General features: G+C 49.3%; 1 protein-coding gene across 6 annotated transcripts in view; it reads left to right on the top strand.

The window, feature by feature from the left end:
- Positions 1–23,466, top strand: part of arhgap23a (Rho GTPase activating protein 23a) — a 41,276-nt gene that overhangs the window by 2,125 nt on the left and 15,685 nt on the right. For 2 of the 6 annotated variants that reach the window (XM_028985512.1, XM_028985511.1), the window contains exons 1-6: positions 15,706–16,005; positions 18,431–18,628; positions 21,291–21,315; positions 21,537–21,629; positions 22,294–22,372; positions 22,458–22,512. In XM_028985512.1, the coding sequence (XP_028841345.1) occupies positions 15,730–16,005; positions 18,431–18,628; positions 21,291–21,315; positions 21,537–21,629; positions 22,294–22,372; positions 22,458–22,512 (726 nt within the window). In that variant the 5' untranslated portion in view covers positions 15,706–15,729. Of the gene's footprint in view, positions 1–4,330; positions 4,709–15,705; positions 16,006–16,865; positions 16,914–18,430; positions 18,629–21,290; positions 21,316–21,536; positions 21,630–22,293; positions 22,373–22,457; positions 22,513–23,016; positions 23,171–23,466 lie in introns of those variants that run through there. The other 4 variants (XM_028985514.1, XM_028985513.1, XM_028985515.1 and 1 more) reach the window with 4 other exon arrangements.

Genomic DNA, 23,466 nt, shown 5'->3' with positions numbered 1-23,466 from the left:
CTCTGTGTGTAGAGAATGTACATAGAGGACGACTGGAGGGTCAATTTCTGCTGAGGGACACAGAAGCTGTGGCCAACGTTGTCCTTCTGTTTCATCATCGGACGCTGCTGCTCTTCCTCACACCACAGGGACACAGGACTGTGTTTGTGTATGTGTGGACACGCCCTTTTCTTTTTCATAACAAACTGGACCAGAACCGGTCCTCGTCTAATGCAGGTCCCGTGTCAGGCAGGGTGGTCCTCCGGAGGAAGGTCCTGATTTATCATTTGAAAAGTACAATGATGTTTGTGGCGAGAGCTGTAGCGCGGCGTATCGAGTTTACGCTGCGCCAGCAGTATCGCGATCGTGTCCCGTCCCTAAAACACCGACATTTGATGCAGACGGAACCCTCGCTCGCCACGTCCTCTCTCTCCCCGGCGGGTAAAGTGATCTCTGCAGGACGCCGCTCTCGGGCCCGATGGTTGAAGTGCTGCAGGACATTAACCGGCAGGGCGTGGCCCGAGACACTGAAGGCTTTTCAAGGCCGGCCCGGCCCGGCCCTGACGTTCCTAACCGGGATGGATTTTGCAGTGTGGGGTGGGAGAGGAAGGTTGGCGGCTCCTCTCCGGGTCAGGACGAGGTCACGATGGCACGTTTTGTTGCCACAACTCTGGCCGACCTGCCGCCGTGTCGCCCGTCCACACGAGCTGAGCGCCGCCGTGTTTGTTCTCATCGTAGCTGGAAAACTCGGTCACTGTCACGTGTCTCCGTGTCCTCGCCATTTTTCTTCAGCTGGTCCAGTCCAATCCAACTTTATTTATAAGCAACCAACAACAACTTAGGACAATAAATGAAAAGAACTGGCATCAAATAAAACGAAATAAAATACAAGATAAATAAAAACATGAAACCGCATAAAATCTTCAACCAGCCGAAACACCCCCACGTCCCGCCTCTTCTCACCTCTCTCCACCGGCTCCCGGTAGCTGCTCACATCCAGTTTAAATCCTTGATGCTGCCTACAGGGCTGTAAATGGAAGTTCTCCCTCTTACACCAACACACTACTAGCCAGACACACTCCTGCACGCCCTCTCAGATCTGCACACGAAACGAGACTAAAAATTCCCTCTTCACGGGGTCTCAGGTCCCAATCAACTCTGTTCTCCTTCGTTGTCCCTGGCTGGTGGGACAACTTGTCCTGTTCCATTCGACTAGTCGAGACCACCACCACCTTTAAGAAGCAGCTGAAAACACACTTGTTCAAAAAGTATTTCAGACGAGTCCAACAAACACACACACACTCACAAAAAAATAGTAATAAAATAATTCGTCTAGCGCCTAACAATTCCCTAGCATGTCCCTAGCACTCACCATTCTTGACAAGAGCCTTATCAGGGCTCTTAGTTTTGTAATTTACAATCTACGGAAACCGAATGAGAATTGCGGGTGCCAAGTAAAGTACTAAAAGCAACCGTACGAGCCAATTATTGGTTAATTCGTATGGGGTGATAATTATAAAAAGGATCCTTTGTGGGAATACATAATGATTGTGTTGGTCGAAGTGCATGTGTTGCTGTATTTTGAGCTTCCGGTAGACAGAAACGCTTGTAATTAGTTCATTATTTCAGTGGAAGTGTGAAACGTTGCCAGAGTGATTTACTTTGTGTTCATTTGCTTAACCGTTTTTTAATACAAAATGCTTGTTGTCAGACTGGCTCCAAAAAGTGGCGCAGAAGGACGAAACCGAGCGCCTCTACTGCGGCTAAAATAAAAGTAAAAATGCGATAAATAAGGTGTCAAAAGTTTGGGAGAATAAAGTTTTTTTTTTAAACGGAACATAAAAAGTGACGGTGGAGGAGGCCTGTTGCTCCTCTACATCTGCACCGAGTCCTGGGTGCGCTCAGGAGCATCTGATCGGCTGATATGAGGGAGCGAGGGGGTCTACAAGGCCACGGTGGGCAACAGCAACAGTAAATAAAATATTTTTTTAAATGAATTCCAAAAGAACCGGGTGTAATGAAGCTAAGATTGGCGTGATGTGCTCGAATTTTCGAGCATTTTGCACCCTCTGGAGATGCACGATGGAAGAAGCACTGACCCCTATGCACGGAGTGCATTTCAATGATGTTACTGATGGTTTCATGGTAAATTTCACACCACCATCACATCAGTTCCACTTACTGGCTGCCTCCTCGGCTCGTCTTAACAGGTCACTTCTTCTTGTGCTTTGTTTCTGTTCCTGATGAACACTCTCACGCACAAGCCAGCTCTTCTTTTCTCATCACCATGCTGGGCGCCAGACTGCATTCAGTAGTCAGGTATACGGCCGGCCTTCGGGCTGGGCCGTGTTGGGCGTGGTCCACGTCAGGACGTTCCAGGTTCGAGCCCCACTCACTACCAGTGTCTCCAGGGGGACCGTCCCTGCCACTGCTCGAATGAGGGTGTGTGTGATCAATGCTGTACATGTGACTGTTTGTCCTGTTCAGCCCTCCTCTTGTTTCACGCCCCCTGGTGGCCAAAACGTGACACTGCAGATTAGCCCAGCTCCATGTTTTGGGGGATTATGGGATTAAATATTTGGGGTTTAAATCTCTTGCTTCGCTTGGTGTCGCTGACGGCCCAGATGTGCGTTTGCTTAACACATTAGCGGCTCATTTCAACTCTCTGCTGCACCGGGTGGTAAAGTCCCAGTTATACCAATTCACAGGGCTCGTTTGCATATAACACACACATTCATTTACTCTGCCTGACATTAGAGTTTGTGGGAGCGTTAGAATTGGTACCCCCCCACCCTGACCTCCCAACTGCCCCCCAGTGCTCAGACCCCCCGTCTAGACAGTCTCTGCTTCTGACCCCCCCACGTATTATGAGGATTAGTGATATGTTGTGGGCCTGTCAGCATGATTGTGATTGGCCACAAGTGACGTCAGGAAATGAGGTCACAGCCAGGCATTTCCTGATGGAGGACCAGACAGGAACCTGTGAACTGCTGAGTGTGTATGTCCTTATGTTGGGGGTCAGGTTAAATATTTCACTCTTCGGTCACCTGTACCCTACAGGAAATGATGTGAAAAGGCAGGAAGTGAATGCCAGGGGGTTAAAACACACACTGCCTGGAATCTCAGCTGTTTCCCCTCTCAGCCATGCCATCTGTGCCAGACACACACACACTTCAAAGTGTCGGAACAACTTCTTCGTCAGCACATGGACAAGACCTCCACGATGTCCTGGACACACACACATTCAGGCCTGTCCCACCCCCAGCTGCAGCAGAGCAGTAGACGCAACACAAAAGAAGGGGGGGGGCGGAGCCTCACACAAGACAGTAGTAATGAAGCAAACTCATCTTCAGCCCGGATTAGTTTGGTCGGAAAAACATGGCGACGCATGGCCTCCGCGGCTCATGGAGGACGGTGTCCCCCACACGAGAGAGGTAGACCCACAGGAAGAATGGAAGCGAGGAATACAGCAGCTAATCATCAAAGCCTCATTATTAATAATTCCAAGGGGCGGAGCCTGTAGGCATGATTGACAGCTCTCACACACCTGGCTTCCTCATTTACATTTACTGCATTTATCAGACGCCCTTATCCAGAGCGACTTACAATCAGTAGTTACAGGGACAGTCCCCCCCCTGGAGCAACTTAGGGTTAAGTGTCCTGCTCAGGGACACAATGGTAGTAAGTGGGGTTTGAACCTGGGTCTTCTGGTTCATAGGCCAGTGTGTTACCCACTAGGCCACTACCACCCCATTCCTGTCAATGAGGTGTCACTGAGGTCCCCACACGCTGCCCCCCCGGGCACCCGTCATGGCTGCCCACTGCTCACCATCACAAGGGTGCCGGTTAAATACAGAGGACACGACTCCAGATCGTGATTTCCTCTGGTGAAATGACGGTGCACTTCTCCTGGCTGTGTGGAGCGCCGCCTCTTTTTATTCTGTCCCGGGGCTCACAGCGGGACAAGATGGTCGGCCTGGAGGTGGGCTGTTGAGTAGAAGGCCGGAGGTGCTCATCCGTCTCAGCGGTTCACAGAAGGTCTGTGTTCTGCTTTAGAGATGAGAGATGTGGTTCTGGCTTGATTGACCCACCAGACCCAGTCTCTCTCTCTCTCTCTCTCTCTCTCTCACACACACATACGCATACTGACCCCTCCAGACAGCACCATCTGCCTCGTCTGCCCCTCTACTCTCCGTAAAAATGTCCTGGGTCCCTCCTGCCGACTCGTTTCAGGGGTGTGCAGAAGGAGGTGGGGGGGTGGACGTGGACGAGCGGAAATATTCATATTTATTACAGCAGCAGCTGGGTGCGCGCGCACGCGGGAAGCTCCTCCCCCCTCTAATAACCGCCACATGGGCCGCATCGGCCTCCAGGTCCCGCCCCGATCCTGGACCCAGCGGTCCGAGCTCCGGAGGACCCGTCTCTCCGCGGACGGAGCAGAGGCGGAGTGGAGCGGAGCTCCGGGGTTTTACGCAGCGCCGAGCCGAGCCGAGCCGAGCCGAGCCGAGCGCTCCGCCGGGGTCCGATCCCGTCACCGAGGAGGCGGGAGGGAGGGTCCGCACAGGAGGGGCTGCGGAGCAGAGCGGTGGTCTCGGGAGGAGATTCTTTTTATTTCCCCCATTTTCCCTCCAAACTTCCAGCTTCTTCGCCAGAAAACGAACAGCGGATCTGCCCGATGAATGGAGTCGCGTTCTGCCTGGTTGGAATCCCGCCCTGCCCGCAGAGGGAGGTGAGTGGAGGCGCTTCGGGGTCCGGGGCGCTGTGGCGGTGACGCGCCGACCAGAGAGCAGGATCCTGTAAGAGGATTAGGGTGCTCACACACATACACACACATATACACACACACTCACACACATACACACTCACACACATACACTTACACACACATACACACACACACAGATTCACACACATATACACACACACATACACACACTCACACACATACACACACACACACAGATTCACACACATATACACACACACACATACACTTTCACACACATACACACACACAGATTCACACTCACACACATATACACACACACACTCACACACACACACATACATACACACACACACATACATACACACACCTACAGACACACATACTCACTCACACATACATACATACACACACACACATACACGCACACCTACACACACACATACACATACATTCACATACCTACACACACACACATACACAAACATACACACACACACCAGGAAATAACACTGCGCTGGTATCAAGTCCTGCAGAAAACCGAGCCCCGTGTGTTCCATCTTCTCAGACCAGAAAGTCGATTTGGGACAGATGTTGTCCCGCAGCTGCAGCTTCAACTTCACGAAGGGAATGAGTTATCACTCGTGACGTTGCCCTACGGATCTGTGGCCGCAGTGTATCGTTTTGTAATACTTCATTTGGTGATGCAATTGGTCCCAGCAACACAGTGATTTCCGATCAAATTCTGCTTTTGATTTGTTCGAGTCGGACCTGGAGGGATTTTGTCTTTATGTCCTGCCATATAACGATCACTGCTGAATGTGGAAGATTTATGTGCCATATATGAAGCTTGTTTGTGTGTGTGTGTGTGTGTGTGTGATGCAGCATTCCTCCATATCTGCCCCTCCACCCGAACTGATTAAATTACTGAAGGCCGACCTGCAGAGAGAAAAACAGGAAGCTGGTGGGACGGCGGCACACGAACGCGTTCACTTTCGCTCGGCCGCTGGTCGGGGTGACAGGAGGATAAACGGCTGTTTAACCACTCCACTGTTGCATTGTGGGTAATAAGGAGATCGATAAGGAGAAATCCGAGGCGGGGGACAGATGGAGGGGCGGGATGGAGACGCCCTCGGCCTTAAATCTCCCATAATGCATTTAGCCACGGCCCTATGGCATCGATGGCAAACGCGAGAGGCTTCTTATGGAATCTGGCAACAGTGAAGAACTGTGCTGGGTGAAAAGACACTTTTTTTCTAAAAGTGCCTTTGTGGGGTCACGACCTTTCACCTGTGACTATTGTGATGCCGGAGTAGTTGCTGGTACGACAGAACGGGAAAGTGAATGTGATTGTTTCTGCGGTAACCCTGCACCAGGGAGAAGAGTGTTGGGAGGGAACCTTGATCAAGGGGTCCCCAGTGGGTCCCCAGTGGGTCCCCAGTGGCACCTTACCCACTAGGAATCCGCTGGAATTTTTTCTGAATCGGGAGAACAGCTCTTTTGTAAGAACATATGTGACGACCACATATGGTCACAAGGTCGTTGGTTCGAATCCCGAGCCGCCAAGGTGCCACTGAGGTGCACCGTCCCCACACACTGCTCCTCGTAAACTCAGTAACTCGCCAAGAAATTCTCAGCTGATTCAAAATGTGGTTTTATTATCATGGTTCCACTTCGTTATGCAAGTACAATGAGTTTTTAGAATTCAAGGTCTTGCCAATGTCTGTTCATTCGATACGTTTTTTTTATGTTGATTTCAAACGTGAAGCACTTTTATTTTACAAAAGGAAGAATATGTTATGTTGTAAAATTGTTTTTTGCATGAAATGTACATGTAAATGGTTTCCGAAAGCAGACAATAAATGCCCGAGCACTCCATAATCACATAGTTTATAGGTGAATAAATACGTTTATTACGGAAAACATGGAATTCAAAAGCATTTAAATGGAAAATTATTATTATTATTTTTTTTTTAAATGTGTATCACGCTGATTCTGTGGCTCACCCTGTCTCTCTCTCGCTTTCTCTCACACACACACACACACACACACACACACACACACACACACCTTCCTTCCTTCTGCAGTAATGATTAGTGTAGGCGGCAGAAAATGAGAATCTCCGCCTGCAGCTCTGTGCCCTGATGCCTTTCCCAGCTGTGGGCGGAGCTTGGAGCCTTAACGCGCACCCGAGGGCCATGTCCCATGTCGTCCCAGCGTCCAGGCAAATGCACTAAAGTCTGGATCGTCCAGTTCCGGAGCCGAGTGCGGCCGCTAGACGTGGGTTGTAATGGTTTTCCTCACCATACGGTCTATGAAGGCCTGGCCTGCGCTGTGGCCTCCATACGTAGTTAATGGGTGTTAATAGGGTGGTAGTAGCCTAGTGGGTACCCAGGTTCAAATCCCACTTACTACCATTGTGTCCCTGAGCAGGACACTTAACCCTGAGTTGCTTGAGGGGGGGGACTGTCCCTGTCACTACTGATTGTAAGTCGCTCTGGATAAGGGCGTCTGATAAATGCTGTAAATGTAAATGTAATGGTCTTGCATATTGATAATTACAACTTTTTACAAGCTCCGCCCAGTAAAATTCTACCATTTACACGGAACGTGTAAATCTTTACCCTTTTATCTGGGTGAACGTGCAATTTAAAAGCAATCACCATGAGCTGAAAAGGAAGTTCCCATAATTCAGATATTTTACAGGTATTTATAGTATATAATCCAAATCCTCGAACACACAATACTGGTGTTTGCTTAAATATTTCTTAATATTTAAATATTTTGTGTTTTAAAAAGAGCCCATTTTATTTGAAACAAATGCATATATTTGAAAGCCCATTGCTATGTTTTCACTTCAGTCATCACACACACACGCGCACGCCCCTTTCTGTGTCAGGTGACCTGAGATAAGTCCCGTAGGTGGCCACTGCAGACATTAACACCAGTTGCCTAGTTTTCTGTGTGTTTTTAAGGGCCACCTCTGCCCTCCTGGTTATTTGCCAGCTGACCCCGGGTCAGCTGACGTTGGGGCGCTGTACGGAGGTGCAGAATGTTCCCGTCCCATAATGCACTTGTACGAGAGTGGAGACGGGGGCTCTGACACGAACAGACGCTGATGTCACCCACTGCTCTCATGCGCCTTCGATTCAGAACAGCGGCCCGGGTGCAACAATGAGGCTTTTCTGGAGAACGGGGAAGGATAATTTAATTCAGGCTTTTCACGGGGCAGCGCCGTGCGCGTGTGTTCGACTGGTTTTCACAGGGTTCTGGTCTCTGGGGGTCAAATGTTACATGTCCCACAGGGCCTGGCTCAGAGTGAAGCAGATCATGTGACTTTTTTTTTTTTTTTTTTAGTGAAAGTGAAGTGATTGTCACTTGTGATACACAGCAGCACAGCACAGGGTGCACACAGTGAAATTTGTCCTCTGCATTTAACCCATCACCCTGAGTGAGCAGTGGGCAGCCATGACAGGCGCCCGGGGAGCAGTGTGTGGGGACGGTACCTTAACCAAGGGGACACCTTGGAAGATCGGTGGCACCTTGGAAGATCGGGATTCGAACCAGCAACCTTCTGATTACGAGGCCGCTTCCTTAACAGCTAGGCCACCACTGCCCCAGTTACTTGTGATACACAGCAGCACAGCACACAGTGCACACAGTGAAATTTGTCCTCATTTAACTCATCACCCTGAGTGAGCAGTGGGCAGCCATGACAGGCACTTCCTTAACCGCTAGGCCACCACTGCCAAAATGTGTTGCCAAAAAGGTTACCTTAGCCAAAAAGAGAGAGAGAGAGAGAGAGAGTGTGTAAAAAGACTGACCCCATCCACAGAACTACAGTTTCCACTGAACACTTCCATGTTTCATGCGGCACTTCTTTAAAATAAAAAATTCCAAAGCGGGAAATATGGAAGTGTGGCCGTAAATAAGAGTGCTGATCAGCTATCTGCATGTTTGGCTTGGTTGGGGACGTGGTGTCCAGACGACACTATCAGAGATCATGTTTCTGACGTTGCCAGTTCTTCTTTCAGAAGATCATTTAAGCGTAGCAGGTAAATACTAATTAAATTGCACATTTTTGGACTCGTGAATCTGGCAACGCTGCTTGCCCCACTTATTATTGATATAAATTGTCCAGAATGATGAAGTAGGGCGTACGGCGGCTGTCAATCATACCTACAGGCTCCTCCCACATCACGTCTAGTTTCTCTTCAACATATAGATGACCGGCATTTTTAGATCTGTGTGCTATGGACGGTTCATGTCCAGGTTCTGGTTTCTCCACGCCATTGAACCAGCGAATGACTTGTATTGTGTCTTCTTGCACCTTCACTCCCTCCCCACCCTTACATTCATTTCTGTTTTCTGCGTTCACCTCCCGTTGCCTTATTTGGGCATCTCTCTGCTGAAATCTCCAGGGCCGCGTTGCTCCACTCGTCTTCACGCTCGGTTTTTTACCGACGCGTCTCCTTGTCCACATTCCACCTCGTCCTCTTCGTTTCTGCTGAAGATCAGTGGTGGAAGGTGGCGTTGCTGTGCTGGGTCCCGCCCTGCTGCTGCTGTGTGTTGGTGTCCTGGGGTGAAGGTTGAGTTCAAGTGTAAATGTGTGTGTGAGCATCTGCTGTTGGACTGTGTGTGTTCAGTTTAAAAGGACACTCACTCATCACATGGCCACAATAAATGTGGGACACTGGGGGAGGGGCGTCGCCCTTTTAAATGGGTGGGGACAGCAACACAAACAGGAAGTGAAGCGGGTGTAACTAACTCACAGTGACAGAAGTTAAACTGAGTAACCTGCCCTACAGCTAGAGAGGAGACCTGACACACTAGCACGCACACACACACTCGCACAAACGCATGCACACACTCACGCACAAACACACACACACACACACACTCACAAGCACAAACGCATGCACACACACATTCACATGCACACGCAAACACACTTACACACTCACACACACTCACTCACATGCGCACTCACATTCACACGTACACTCACACAAAGAATGCATGTTTTGGAAATTCTTACTGATCCCAGTATCAACTTATCTGGAAGTGAGCTGCTGTTGACAGCGGCTGATGTGTGTGTGTGTGTGTGCGTGTGTGTTGTTTCTGTTGTGTGTGTGTGTGTGTGTGTTGTTGTGCCAGGCTAGTTGGGGCTTGAGCGTGTTCTCTGGCCAGAGAATCTTTATCTGTTGCTGTGACTGGCCCAGTGTGTGTGTGTGGGGTTTGTAGGACAAACTCCATATCAGATCAGCATCACCATAGAAACCAAAGCTTATCGGCATTCCGAAACGGTTTTCTCTCCAGCTTCAGGTTTCTGCAGGTTTCCCAGTTCTTCATCCTTCCCCGAGAACGTTTTTCTGGCGTCATCTTCCTCTCCGTCCTCGTCTTCGTCGGCGCGGCCCAGAGTTATAATCTTGCCGTCCTAATTACACAGAGTCACGCCACCACTCGCTTTAACAAGTCGAGGGGGGACGAGGGGCCCAGAAATAGACAAGCCAGCTGGGCTGCAGCAGACCACCGGAACCCTGCGGTCAAGGGGAGTTCCCTCCGCGTCACCAGCAGGCAGAGCGAGAGACAGGGACGCCGAACCTTCTACAACATCACCACAAATAATATACAATAGCCTGAAAATAATAACGCCGTGAATAAATACCTTCCAGGAAATGTGGGAAGTCCAGGCCATGGTCATGGGTGAACCTGTTGGAACCTCGTGGGAGGATTTACAACTCTACGGGGAGTAACAGCGGAGTTTAAAGTCAGTGTGAGGTTCTGCAGACGTGCAGTGAAGATCCAACTCTGTACAGTGTGGATTGGTACCAGCATGCATTGCGCCGGGCCCACTTCACTAGGGGCAGAAGATGGGCTATGTTGATGGGCCTCGGGGCGAATGCCAGTTGAAGTGTGGTTTGTCTGGGCTGCTTGCACCTTGTGAGAAGTTCAAATGAAAATGGACTTCGGCCCAAACCAGTTTTCTCGACCCGTCCTTCCGATACGGAATACTACAAGTGTACTGTACAGGGTGGGCCATTTATATGGATCCACCTTAATAAAATGGGAATGGTTGGTGATATTAACGTCCTGTTTGTGGCACATTAGTATATGTGAGGGGGCAAACTTTTCAAGATGGGTGGTGACCATAGTGGCCATTTTCAAGTCGGCCATTGGATTCCTATTTTTTCAATAGGAAGAGGGTCATGTAACACATCAAATTCATTGGTAATTTCACAAGAATGTAACTTTATTCTTTCATGAGTTATTTACAAGTTTCTGACCACTTGTGTGTTCAACGTCACCAACCATTCCCATTTTATTAAGGTGTATCCAAATAAATGGCCCACCCTGTAGTTTCACTGATGTCAAGTGAGGATGTGCTGGCAGCTTTAACCATCAGTATGATGAACTTGGCGAGTAGCTACATAATATAGGTTTGATCGCAGGCATTTAGTAATATAGCATCACATGATGAATATGTAAAAAAATAATATTACAGAGAAATAAAAAGGATGTATCATTACACAAATGTATTAAACTAAATTTGGACTAAAAATAACTCTATAAAGTGTAATAATGTTACTCTAACAGTGTGAATAATCCTCAGTGTTAAATACTTTTACCCATTTCATTGTTAATTTTGATTCTAAATTGAGTAGAATTAACTCTAAAAAGTCTACCTCCAATTTTGAGTGGGATGTTATCTGAAATAGAGTTTAAAAAAAAAGTAAAATTGACACTCAGTTATTTTATTGAGTGGGTTATGTCAAATTAGACATTGATTATTCATTCAAAATCGATTAGTTTACAGGATTTCAATGCTGACAAAAAAAAGATTTCGCCCTCACAAGAAAGAGACTGATTAAGACACCGTCCACTAATATCTACTAAAATGTCCTTTTATGTTAAAGGGGCTTATATCCTCGTTCCATTTGGGAACGTGCACGGCAAAGGGTGAACAATATATTATATATTCAGTATAAAGTATTGCGTGAAGTTCATTTTTCCAAAACTAAATTAGCTACATTTTTCCCCAACCTTCATACGACATGTCACATGGTTCTGGTCCAGTTCTGCTCTTAATGTAACCCTTCCCTGTCCAGGTATTTTTGGTGTCACTGATGATAAACATTGTAGGTTAAAGAAGGGACAGGGTGACATGGTTGCTTTTGCCACTCTGAAGAATATTACTTTACCAGAACTGATAACTTCATCCATGGTAACTTGAAAGCACGTTGTAAGTCGCCTTAAATGTAAATGTACTTCGTTGGAAATCAGCACGCCCACCCAGGGCCTCATCATGGTTGCCGTTCACACATCATTTTCATGTCTGGGGAATGCTCCTAGAGTATATAGATGGACTTCAGACTAGATGGACTTTCCCACTACCCCCTAATTGCCTCTAACCTCTCTTGCCCTGCTTGGTACTTGTAGAGTATGTACACAAGGGTTATGTGGGTGAGCATTGTGATGTTTGGCTCTTCTGTTCACTGCGTGCTGCATCTGGCAGTGTATATATAATGAGAAGGAGCATGGCCAGCGTCCACACAGGAGAGTTATCTGAAACAGAGACACAGAGGACGTCCCGAGCGCTGTAGGTGGCGCTGTAACTCCCCACTCACGAGGCTGTTGGTATCCAGCCTCGTCTTTTCATTAGAAAAGTGCAGCGTAGAGAGGATTTCTGCAGTACAACCATGTTATCCGCCATTGTTGTATGTAGGACACATTTGGGGTTATAGGTCAGGTTGGAGGTTGGGCTGATACATCAGCATTTTCAAAAAGCCACTTTGCCGTACACATGGCTACGCGGAAAGGAGAAATGTGGGAACTCCAAGCCAACATTTGTTCAAACGTCATCAAATTAGACATCGATTCTTCTCCTTCTTCTTCCTTCCTCCTGATCCTGTTAGGGGATCTTCTTTCTCTCTGCACCATCGGCATGGCAAACGTTTTACACTAGATGCCCGACCCGACACAACCATCCCCATTCTTGGGTGGGAGCGCCAGCTAGAAACTCAATCACATGCATCCCCACTGGCTGCTTCCACTTTAGTGAATACTTAGACTAACTTTAGATTAACTTTCTTATAGTCTGACTTATGTATACAACATAAACTACAACAGAGTGAATAAAAAGATTGTATTCATAGTTGGGGGGTCCTAGTGAACCAGAACTGATCACTTCATCCATGGTAACACGTTGTAAGTCGCTCTGGATAAGGGCGTCTGCCAAATGCCTTAATTGTAAAATGTTAATGATTAAAAGTCCCCTGTTATAACATTTTTATATTGGTCTTGTTGGTCCCCTAATACTGTATCTGAAGTCTCTTTCCTTGTTTTCTCCTTGTTTTAGCTGGGGGTTTCTTTCATGTAAATCCTGCCGTTTCGGTCCGTGCTCAACGCATAATGCTGCGCTCAGTGCCAGATTGAAAATAGCGCCCTCAGAGAGACAGGGAGAGAGAGAGAGAGAGAGAGAGACAGCAGACTGCTGAAGGATGGACAGAGGGACATCTCCTGTGTCACAGTTGTGCATGCGAGGGTTAGTCACCAGATGTGGTTGTTTAACCTGATCTGTCTCTCTCTCTCTCTCTCTCTCTCTCTCACACACACACACACACACACATATATAGAGTCACCTAAAAAGGATTTGAAACTCGGGAACAGTAACATTTCTTTCTGAGTCTGTGAAACATTTGGGAACCATCACACACACACACACACACACACACAGATGTGTAGTGTCCACACTCATGCGGTGATGACCCACGGCCTGTAATGAGGAGGAAACTGTGCTTCATCTTGAAGCGTGACCACATGTTCAGACACACACTCAGGCAGAATTTTTAGAGGGGAGCAATTTCATAGCTGACTGAAAATCGGTCAGTTTGGAGAAGACTTACAGACGATGCACGTACACACAGATACGTATGTTTTGAATATGAACAAATGTACATATATGTACGTATATCTGAAAATGAAGTGATTGTCATTGTGATTTCTATTTGTTGCGGTTTATGAGAAAAGCTGTCCAGGTGTGTATGGGACACAGTTTAATATGTAGTGTGTGTGAGTGTGTGTTGTTGCTGTGGCTCTTCGTACGCCCCCTGGTCAGCTGACTGCTCTGATCGTCTGACTCTGCTTTCCGGTCAGGAGTCACTCACTTTGATCTCAGTTTTTTCTTGTCTGTTGCTGTTACACCGGCTGAGGTCACCAGGTCTTCTCATTTGTGTGTGTGTGTGTGTGTGTGTGTGCGTGTGTGTGCTTTGCACACCAGTGCTGCCCCCTACTGGGCTTTTATAAAAAGGTTAAACACTGAAAGACATTTCTGTTGGTCCGAGATTAACAGATTTCACACTAAAATCTTTACATTTTAATGACACACATACACACACAAAGATGCAGGTTGTACATTTATTATTTAGTAAAAAATCTGCCGGTATCAGTGGGTTTTATGGGATTGAATTTGTATCGGGCAGCTAATTAACACACACATAGGGGTTTGTGTGTGAGCCTGTGAGACGGCTGAGATCGGCAGCAGTGGGCGGGGCCCGGTTTGGGCCACACCCACTCACCCAGTACCCGACTGGTGGGAACCATTTACTGAAAAATGAAGTCACCAGTCCCCTGTTGTGTGTGTGTGTGTTTATGAGCGTATAATTACACACGCTGGGTATTTTTACATTTCTTCATTTCTGCCTCCTACCCATGTGTGGTGTTCAGTACGTTTTCCCGGGGCTGCTGCGTTTAGTGAACCAGGTGTGTAAACGCTGAGTGTTTATTGGCTGCTTTGTGTTTGTGTGTTAATTGATGCCATTTCTGTGTGTGTGTGTGTGTGTTTTCATGATTGCACACGTTCGGTTCTGTAGCAGGTGGAACCTGTCTGTCCTCATTTGTAACGGATGCTTCCTTTGGGATATTAGATTGTGTGTGTGTGTGTGTGGGTGTGTTTGATGACTCTCAATGAGCTTTATTAATTCAGTTACTTAAAAGAAATGTACACACACACCCACACACACACACTCTCTTCCTAAGTGGTGGGGATTGTCAAGCATCTGCTTGTGTGTTGGGTTCTTTTTTTTTTTTTTTTGTATCTGGGTGGGCGTGGTCACAGCTCCTAAAGGGGCGGGGCTGCGTGGCTGTGGGCGCAGCGCTGAGCTTTGTGGTGGTCCACGTTCAGAGGGGAAAGCGCTGAGGTCAGGAGTGCTGAGAGCAACTGGACCAAAAAAAGCGACAGCAAACAGGCACGACGGGAACGGGATGGACAGAGGAAGAGAAAGAGAGCGTGGAAAAGAAAGATAAAGAGCGAGACAGATTCGTTGGCCGGATGGATGAACAGTGAACAACAGAAGAGACAGAAAGTTAGAGGAGGAGAGACAAGAACGCATGGTACAAAGAAGGGAGGAGACAGAGAGAGAGAGATAGAGAGACTGAATTGGAAGAATAGACAAAGAAACCGGCAGTTGTGTTTGTAAGAAGTTGACAGAGAAGCTCTGTGTGTGGACGGGCTCTCAGTGTGTGTGTGTGTGTGTGTGTGTGTGTGATTGAATGGACATTTTTCCTCTGGAGGCGACACAGCTACATAACATCACTGTCCTCCGGCCTGGACGCGCTGCAGCCATCGTCCCTGATGGCGCCTTCCAGCTGAAATGTGTGTGTGTGTGTGTGTGTGTGTATGACAGCATGGCCTTGGTCGGATCTGTGTGGAATTTATTGGACGAGAGTCGGAGCTCCGGTCAGGCTGAATGTCCGTGGACGAGAGCGAATGGGGGGACAGCACTGAACCTCCTGCGTTCCATCTGGTGATCTGGACCCCTGCTGAGGGACGCGCGCACACTCTCGCCCGTTCCGAGGAATTTGAAGCCGACTGTTTAAATTTCCGCACGTCGGTGTGATGGCTGGAGGCTGAAACGTGTCGCCGTGGAAACCGCAACACACACGGACTTTTTTTTTTTTTTTTAGAAGTGTGTGTGAGAGAGAGGGAGTGTGTGCCGCGTTTTCTGCTGCTTCGAGTCGGCCAGATGTTGCCGGTGGCCCAGCCGGTGGTGGGCGAGCTCTTCGGCCCGTTCCCGCGGCTCCCGCTCTCGTTGCCCGGGCCGACGGGTACGGAGTGGCGCTTCCAGGACCCGGTGGGCGTGGACTGCAGCGCCCCGGAGCCGTGCTGCATCTGGGTGGCGGTGCTGAGGGGGGGCGGAACCGTCCAACCATCACAGAATGGTAAAGTCCACGGTGTCCCCAATGTTGCCACCGTTCAGAACCGACCCAGCAGAGCCACACAGCGCCCACATCAGCCCTGGGTAAGAGTGTGTGTTGTCAACTTCAGTGCAGGGCTGATTGTGTGTGCGTATATATATGTGTGTTATATATCTGGGTTATGATGATGATGATGTTGATGTGATAATGGTGGTGATGGAGATGATTGTGTGTCAAGGGGTTGGTGGTATAAATGAGATGCACAGATGTTCTGGCTTGGAGGTAAAAGAAGCAGGCGCCTCATCAAAATTAATGTGCGTTTCACCCAACTCATTATTGTGTGTGTGTGTGTCTCTGCTTGAGTGTGTGTCTTGTAATACTGTGTGAAGTAATTGGTTGTTCTTGTAGTCACAATTGAATCATTGCTCAATGTTGGGTGCGTATACTCTTGATTGGTAGATCGTGTACAGGTGTGTGTGTGTGTGTGTGTGTGTGTGTGTGCGCGCGCGCAATGGGCCAAACGGGTGCAACAACTTCATTCCGTGTTTATGACATCAACTCCGAAATGGCTTAGAGGTTATGACAGAGAGGACAGACTGGTTCAAAACTTCCCGCTCACTTGTGTGCATGCGTGTGGGATATATTGATATAAATGAGGTTTGCTGCTCAAACCAGATCATCACGCTGACCTTCTTGGGCACCTTTGCTGAATGGGGGCTTATGGGGACACACACATCAGGTGGACTCTGTGTCCGTGGGGTATGTTGGGGTGGTAAATGAGAAATGAGCACTATTGTTCAAACCAGTTCATCACGCTGACCTTCTTGGGTACCTTTGCTGAATGGGGGCTTATGGGGACACACACATCAGGTGGACTCTGTGTCCGGGGGGTATGTTGGGGTGGTAAATGAGAAATGAGCACTATTGTTCAAACCAGATCATCACAACCTCCTTTGGCACCTTTGCTGAATGGGGGCTTATGGGGACACACACATCAGGTGGATTTTTGATTGTGGGTGTTTTATGTGTGTGGGGCACATTAGGGTTTTTCACTGTTCGAGATGTGTCTTCTGTATTTAACCCATCACCCTTAGTGACAAGTGGGCAGCCATGAAAGGCGCCCAGGGAGCAGTGTGTCGGGACGGTACTTTGCACAGTGGCACCTTGGTGGTTCGGGATTTAAACCTGCAACCTTACAATTACAGGTCTGTTTCGTTATCGAATAGGCCACCACTATTGACCTCTGACCTCTGTCTTAAAAAAAAAAAGTTCTGCCTAGTTCTTGTGTGTAGTGACCAACCCGAGTACTGAGTAAGTGCACACACCTGGCACACATCTCCACACTCCTGCACCGAGCTGAACCCAGTGAAACACACAAGCTCTCTTTCTTCTTGCCATCTATGACATAGGAAGTCCTGTTACGTATGTGTGTATGTGTGTGTTTCTCTCATTGGTCTTCTGGAGAGGGACACTTTTGAGGCCTGAGTGCTGCAGGCGGAAACCGACTGTGTGTGTGTGTGTTTAGGGTAATGACAGGGTTTGGTATTCTCGACTTTGGGAGGAACCATGTGGTCGAAACCCGGCGTGTTGGGTCCTGTCCCGCCCGTTCCCTGGCTCCTTGTCTCCTACCGCCGGGTCCCTGCATGTCTGGACTTAGGAATGTCTTTCATTTCCCTTCCCCCTTGGTGTCTGCGTCTCTTGCTCCCTTCACCCCGAGTCGTTATAGAAACATGACATCAGACCACATGTAGGGGTCATTTACTCAGAGAGAAGGGAACCGCTGAGCAGCAAGGCATTGTGGGAGCTGGCACCCCCCGTTTCCCCTTTTCTCCTCCTCTCCTCTCTTCTGTCCTGCCGCACGTCCTGCCTCCTGCCAGCAACTTCCTGTTGTCTAGGGTTGGACAGGAAGTGTGGCGAGGGATGATTCATCATCACCACAACTTTTGCTGCGTTTGTGGAGAAAGTGTGCTGGACCCAGTGCTTGCAGCAAACTCCGCCCATGACACATCGTTAACTGTTCACATGTGACTTCATGGCTGTCAGGTTGGGGGAGGAGCTATTTCCTGTGCCTGTAATGTTTGGTCAGCTGTGTGTGTGTGTGTATGTGTGTGTTTGGTAGTCATTAAAGCACTTGGGTGTCGTTTGTGTTGTGTTGTGTATGTGTGTGTGTATCATTTAAAATATTCAGCAATTTAAATGGTGGCAGTGGTGGCCTAGAGGTTAAGGAAGCGGCCCCGTAATCAGAAGGTTGCCGGTTCGAATCCCAAAGCACCGTCCCCACACATTGGTCCCCGGGCGGCTGTCATGGCTGCCCACTGCTCACCAAGGGCGATGGGATAAATGCAGAGGACAAATTTCACTGTGTACACTGTGTGCTGTGCTGCTATGTATCACTTCACTTTAAACTTTAAAAAACTTTAAACTTTAAACTTCAAATGCACAGCATTTCTGCTGAGTTACCCATCAGCCCCCTGTAGGGCTCACGTGTGCACTAATCTTCTCCAAACGCATCTTTTCTGCTTGCTGCAGGTGAAGGGGCGGAGAGATGGCATCTCGTCATCCAACGAAAACCCTCGGCCTGTGCTGGGAGGCGGGGTGGACGTCCCGGGGGCGGGCTGGCAGGGTCCCCGAACGCTGGTACTCCACAAGAACTCCCAGGGCTTCGGCTTCACGCTGCGCCACTTCATCGTCTACCCGCCCGAATCCGCCCTGCACACCAGCCTCAAGGTGCGTCGCGCCCAGTCACAGTACGGGATCTCCAGCCATCAAGCACCAGTCTCTTACATGGGAAGCGTGTTAACTGTCTCTGTAAAAAAAGTCCTCCTTTTCTAGTCCTGCAGCCGGATAAAACGCAGAACTGCATATTCATGCTCACATTGCTGAACCATCGTAGTTGACGAGAGCACCGTATTTACATTTACGGCATTTACCAGACGCCCTTATCCAGAGCGACTTACAATCAGTAGTTACAGGGACAGTCCCCCCCTGGAGACACTCAGGCTTAAGTGTCTTGCTCAGGGACACGATGGTAGTTAGTGGGATTTGAACCGGGTCTTCTGGTTCATAGGCGAGTGCGTTACCCACTAGGCTACTACCACCCATCGTATAGCCTGATTCTCCGGTTTTAAGGACTTTCAGACGCGCCTCATCATGTTTCTGCTGCAGGACCTGCTGTAGTTCTGATTAGAGGAGCATCCCCAGACAGAACGTTCTCATTTAATCAGGATGCCTCTGTCTTCAGGTGCTTCACGTTATAAATTCACGTTATGTGAATGAAAACAGAAAAAAAATGTACACTCCTTTTTAAAATATTTTTTGACAGACAATAGTGAGGATCGAGCTACAACAGGGATCTAAATGAAATGAAAACGAGTTGCATGATTTGTGGGGTGTGCGTTTTGGGGAGCTGAAACAAACCTCCCATTATCCTGCATGGAGAGAATGGCTGCTGTGTTGGTCAGTACCAGGCCGAACTGGCGCCCCCAGCAGCGACGGGTCCGGTTCTGTCTGTTACTGGATCACGCAAGAGCCAGTCTGATCACATGACCCAAACACTCTAAAGCAGGGTACAAACAGGCCGGCCAAGAGAGAGAGAGACAGGCTGGCCAGGAGAGAGAGAGAGAGAGAGAGAGAGAGAGAGAGAGAGAGACGGGAAGGAGAGAGACAGGCCAGCCAGGAGAGAGAGACAGGGCCGGCCAGGAGAGAGAGAGAGAAAGAGAGAGAGAGAGGAAGGAAGGAAGGAGAGATACAGGTCTGCCAGGAGAGAGAGAGACAGGAAGGAGAGAGACAGGCCGGCCAGGAGAGAGAGAGAGACGGGAAGGAGAGGGACAGGCCGGCCAGGGAGAGAGAGAGAGGAAGGAAGGAAGGAAGGAAGGAGAGGGACAGGCCGGCCAGGAGAGAGAGAGAGAGAGAGAGAGACAGGAAGGAAGGAAGGAGAGAGACAGGCCGTCCAGGAGAGATACAGGTCTGCCAGGAGAGAGAGAGATGGGAAGGAGAGAGACAGGCCGGCCAGGAGAGAGAGAGAGAGAGACGGGAAGGAGGAGACAGGCCGGCCAGGAGAGAGAGAGAGAGAGACGGGAAGGAGAGGGACAGGAGAGAGGAGAGAGAGAGAGACGGGAAGGAGAGGGACAGACCGGCCAGGAGAGAGAGAGAGAGAGAGAGACAGGAAGGAAGGAGAGAGACAGGCCGGCCAGGAGAGAGAGAGAGAGAGAGAGAGAGAGAGAGAGACGAGAAGGAGAGGGACAGGCCGGGCCAGGAGAGAGAGAGAGAGGAAGGAAGGAAGGAAGGAAGGAAGGAGAGAGACAGGCCGTCCAGGAGAGATACAGGTCTGCCAGGAGAGAGAGAGACGGGAAGGAGAGAGACAGGCCGGCCAGGAGAGAGAGAGAGAGACGGGAAGGAGAGAGACAGGCCGGCCAGGAGAGAGAGAGAGAGAGACGGGAAGGAGAGGGACAGGCCGGCCAGGAGAGAGAGAGAGAGAGAGAGAGACAGGAAGGGAGAGAGACAGGCCGGCCAGGAGGAGAGAGAGAGAGAGAGAGAGACGAGAAGGAGAGAGACAGGCCAGCCAGGAGAGAGAGACAGGCCGGCCAGGAGAGAGAGAGAGAGAGAGAGAGAGAGAGAGAGAGATGGGAAGGAGAGAGACAGGACGACCAGGAGAGAGAGAGAGAGAGAGAGAGAGAGAGAGGGAGAGATGGGAAGGAGAGAGACGGGAAGGAGAGAGACAGGTCGGCCAGGAGAGAGAGAGAGACGGGAAGGAAGGAGAGAGACAGGCCGGCCAGGAGAGAGAGAGAGACTGGAAGGAAGGAGAGAGACTGGCCGACCAGGAGAGAGAGAGAGAGAGAGGAATGAAGGAAGGAGAGAGACAGGCCGGCCAGGAGAGAGAGAGAGCGAGACAGGAAGGAAGGAGAGAGACAGGTCAGGCAACAGTTTTCTGTCCTGTGGTTGGATGAGGTTTGGCTCTGTCTCCACTGGAACTGCAGCTCTGCACTCTGTGGCTCAAAAGCATCTCAGCATTGTGTATGTGTGCGTGTGTGTTTATGTGTGTGTGTGTGTGTGCATGTGTGTGTGTGACTGTGATTGAGTGTGTGTGGATCGGCTCTGTCAGCATAGAGAATCCCTGCCCTGCTCACCTCAGAATGCCAACTCAGCAGTGTGTGTGTGTGTGTGCGTGTGTGTGTGTGTTTTCCGTTTTATTTGTTCGGTTCTGTCTCCTCTGCTGGGTGTGTGGTGCTGATGTTGATACCTGCACACTTCACATATACACACATGAACCAAACACACACCTGTAGCACCCTGCTGCTCCAGTAAAAACGCTGCTAGGGGAGTCGTTTATCTCACCCACTCCCAGGACAGCAGCAGCTAAAATTTCTTTCTGTATCTTTTCAACTCACAGGATGAAGAGAACGGAAATGAAAAAGGTGAGGAGACATCATCACACTCGTCTCCACCCACCTCTCATCCATCCCTCCGTCTCTGCCCTTTTTAGTGTGGAATGATGTCACCGTCTCTCTCTCGCTTTCAAACTGCTCCCCCTGCTGGCAAAACCCACCAATGCACTGTGTGCGTCTCATACACAGATGTGTATTTCATGTGTGTGTGTGTGCGTGTGTGTGTGTGTGTGTGTGTGTGTGAATTTCAGGTTTCCAGCAGGGTCGGCTTGAACCCATGGACACCATCTTTGTGAAGAATGTGAGGGAGCAGGGCCCCGCCCACCAGGCTGGCTTGTGCACAGGTAATAGGAAGCGTGTGTGTGTGTGTGTGTGTTTACATAGTTTCAGAGAGATTATTTGTGTGAGCAGGTGTGTGTGTGTGTGTGTGTGTGTGTGTGTGTGTGTTTTTGCGGGATGATTTGCAAAGAAAATGCTCAGGGCAGCGTGGTCTGTTGTGTTTTCTATTGTGTAGAGAGCAGCTGAGATCAAAACATCACACACACACACACACACACACACACACACATGCCAGAGGTCCTTTTTAGGGAGATAACGTGTGTCTGTGTGTGTGTGTGTCCGTGTGTCCTGATCCTTTTATTTTCTCTTATTTGCTGTTGTCATGCTCGCTGTTATGAAATTCAGTTTCAGTTCTGGCCTGTCTGAACAGGCATTCACAATGTGTGTGTGTGTGTGTGTGTGTGTTTACCGACCTGTTGTGACTTGTAAGCTGGACCCAGGACAGCATTCTTTTCTCCTGCCCATCCCAATTAAATCAGGACTCTCCTTAAAATACAAATACTGCACACACACACACACACACACACACACACACACACACACCACTGCAATTTGCCTGGGAGTTTTTGCATCAGAGGGTTATGTATCAGAAGGCTGTGTGTGTGTTTGGGTGGTACTTTGTTATGCAGTGTGTATGTTTCAGCTGACTGTGTGTGTGTGTGTGTTCAGGTGATCGGCTGGTAAAGGTGAATGGGGAGAGTGTGTTGGGGAAGACGTACTCACAGGTGATTGCGTTAATACAGAACAGGTGAGTTGAACATCATCAGGTGTGTGTGTGCGTGTGTGTTTGAGACACACAAAACGTAACACACAATGTCCGGTTGTCTTCCCAGTGAGAGTGTGTTAGAACTCTCCATCATGCCAAAGGATGAAGATGTGCTTCAGTTGGTGAGTTTATAGAGTGAACACACACACACACACACACACACACACACACACGTACATATTGTCAACACACATGCAATTAAATATGCATTAAGAAGAAGTGCATGCACACACACACACACACACACACACACACACACACACTACTGAAGTGTATGAGGATGATGATCACATGATATAGTCACACACACTCAGTGTCTTTCATACACAGACTACATTTATTCACGACACACACATACACACACTTCCCAACCTGCCAGCCCCAGCTGACCTTTCACCCCTACTTCCTGAACCGCGTCGTCTCCACGTTGCTTTTTTGCGCTCTCTCCTTCTGTCCTCCTTTCTTCATTCCTCCTCAAACTCGCATCAGCTGCATTCCAGCGATGACATCATCAGAAGGCAGGCAGGCTGGCCCCTCCCACCCCGCCGCCGGGGAAGAGAGAGAGGGAGCGAGCGAGACGGGCAGGGAGGGACGATGGAGGGAGAGAGGGAGGGAGTTCGGGGCTGGGCTCGTCTCGGGACGTGTAAGAAAGACAGTCGGAGACGCGGCTGACGGGGAAATCGGAATAAAGGGGGATCAGGCGGCGGGAACAGCCGGGTCGAGGGACGAGGAACCAGCGCCTCGGCCTGTAAACGGGCGTGTGCGGTCAGCGCGCTCACCGTGAGTTCCCAGCCTTCCTGCTGTGTGTGTGTCTGAGTGTATCTGCTTTGTTATGTGTGTATATTGTTAGTTGTACTGTGTGTGTGTGTGTGTTTGTGCCTGACATCACCTCCAACGCCTCCTGCCCAGTTCCTTCTCGACGGCGCTGCCGAGGATCAGGCAGGTGTCTGGAACGCCTGTCATTTCTCCCGGTGGAATTCCAGAGCGGAGCCAGAGATGCGGGCGCGGAGGTGTCGCTGTCGCAATGAAATATCATAACACAAAACTCGTCCCCGCCCGGCAGTAAAAAAAAAAAA

The sequence above is a fragment of the Denticeps clupeoides genome, chromosome 7 (genome assembly GCF_900700375.1).
Source record: "Denticeps clupeoides chromosome 7, fDenClu1.1, whole genome shotgun sequence".
Taxonomy (NCBI): Eukaryota; Metazoa; Chordata; class Actinopteri; order Clupeiformes; family Denticipitidae; genus Denticeps; species Denticeps clupeoides.
The sequence above is the reverse complement of the archived record's forward strand: the minus strand, read 5'-3'. Positions and strand labels throughout refer to the sequence as shown.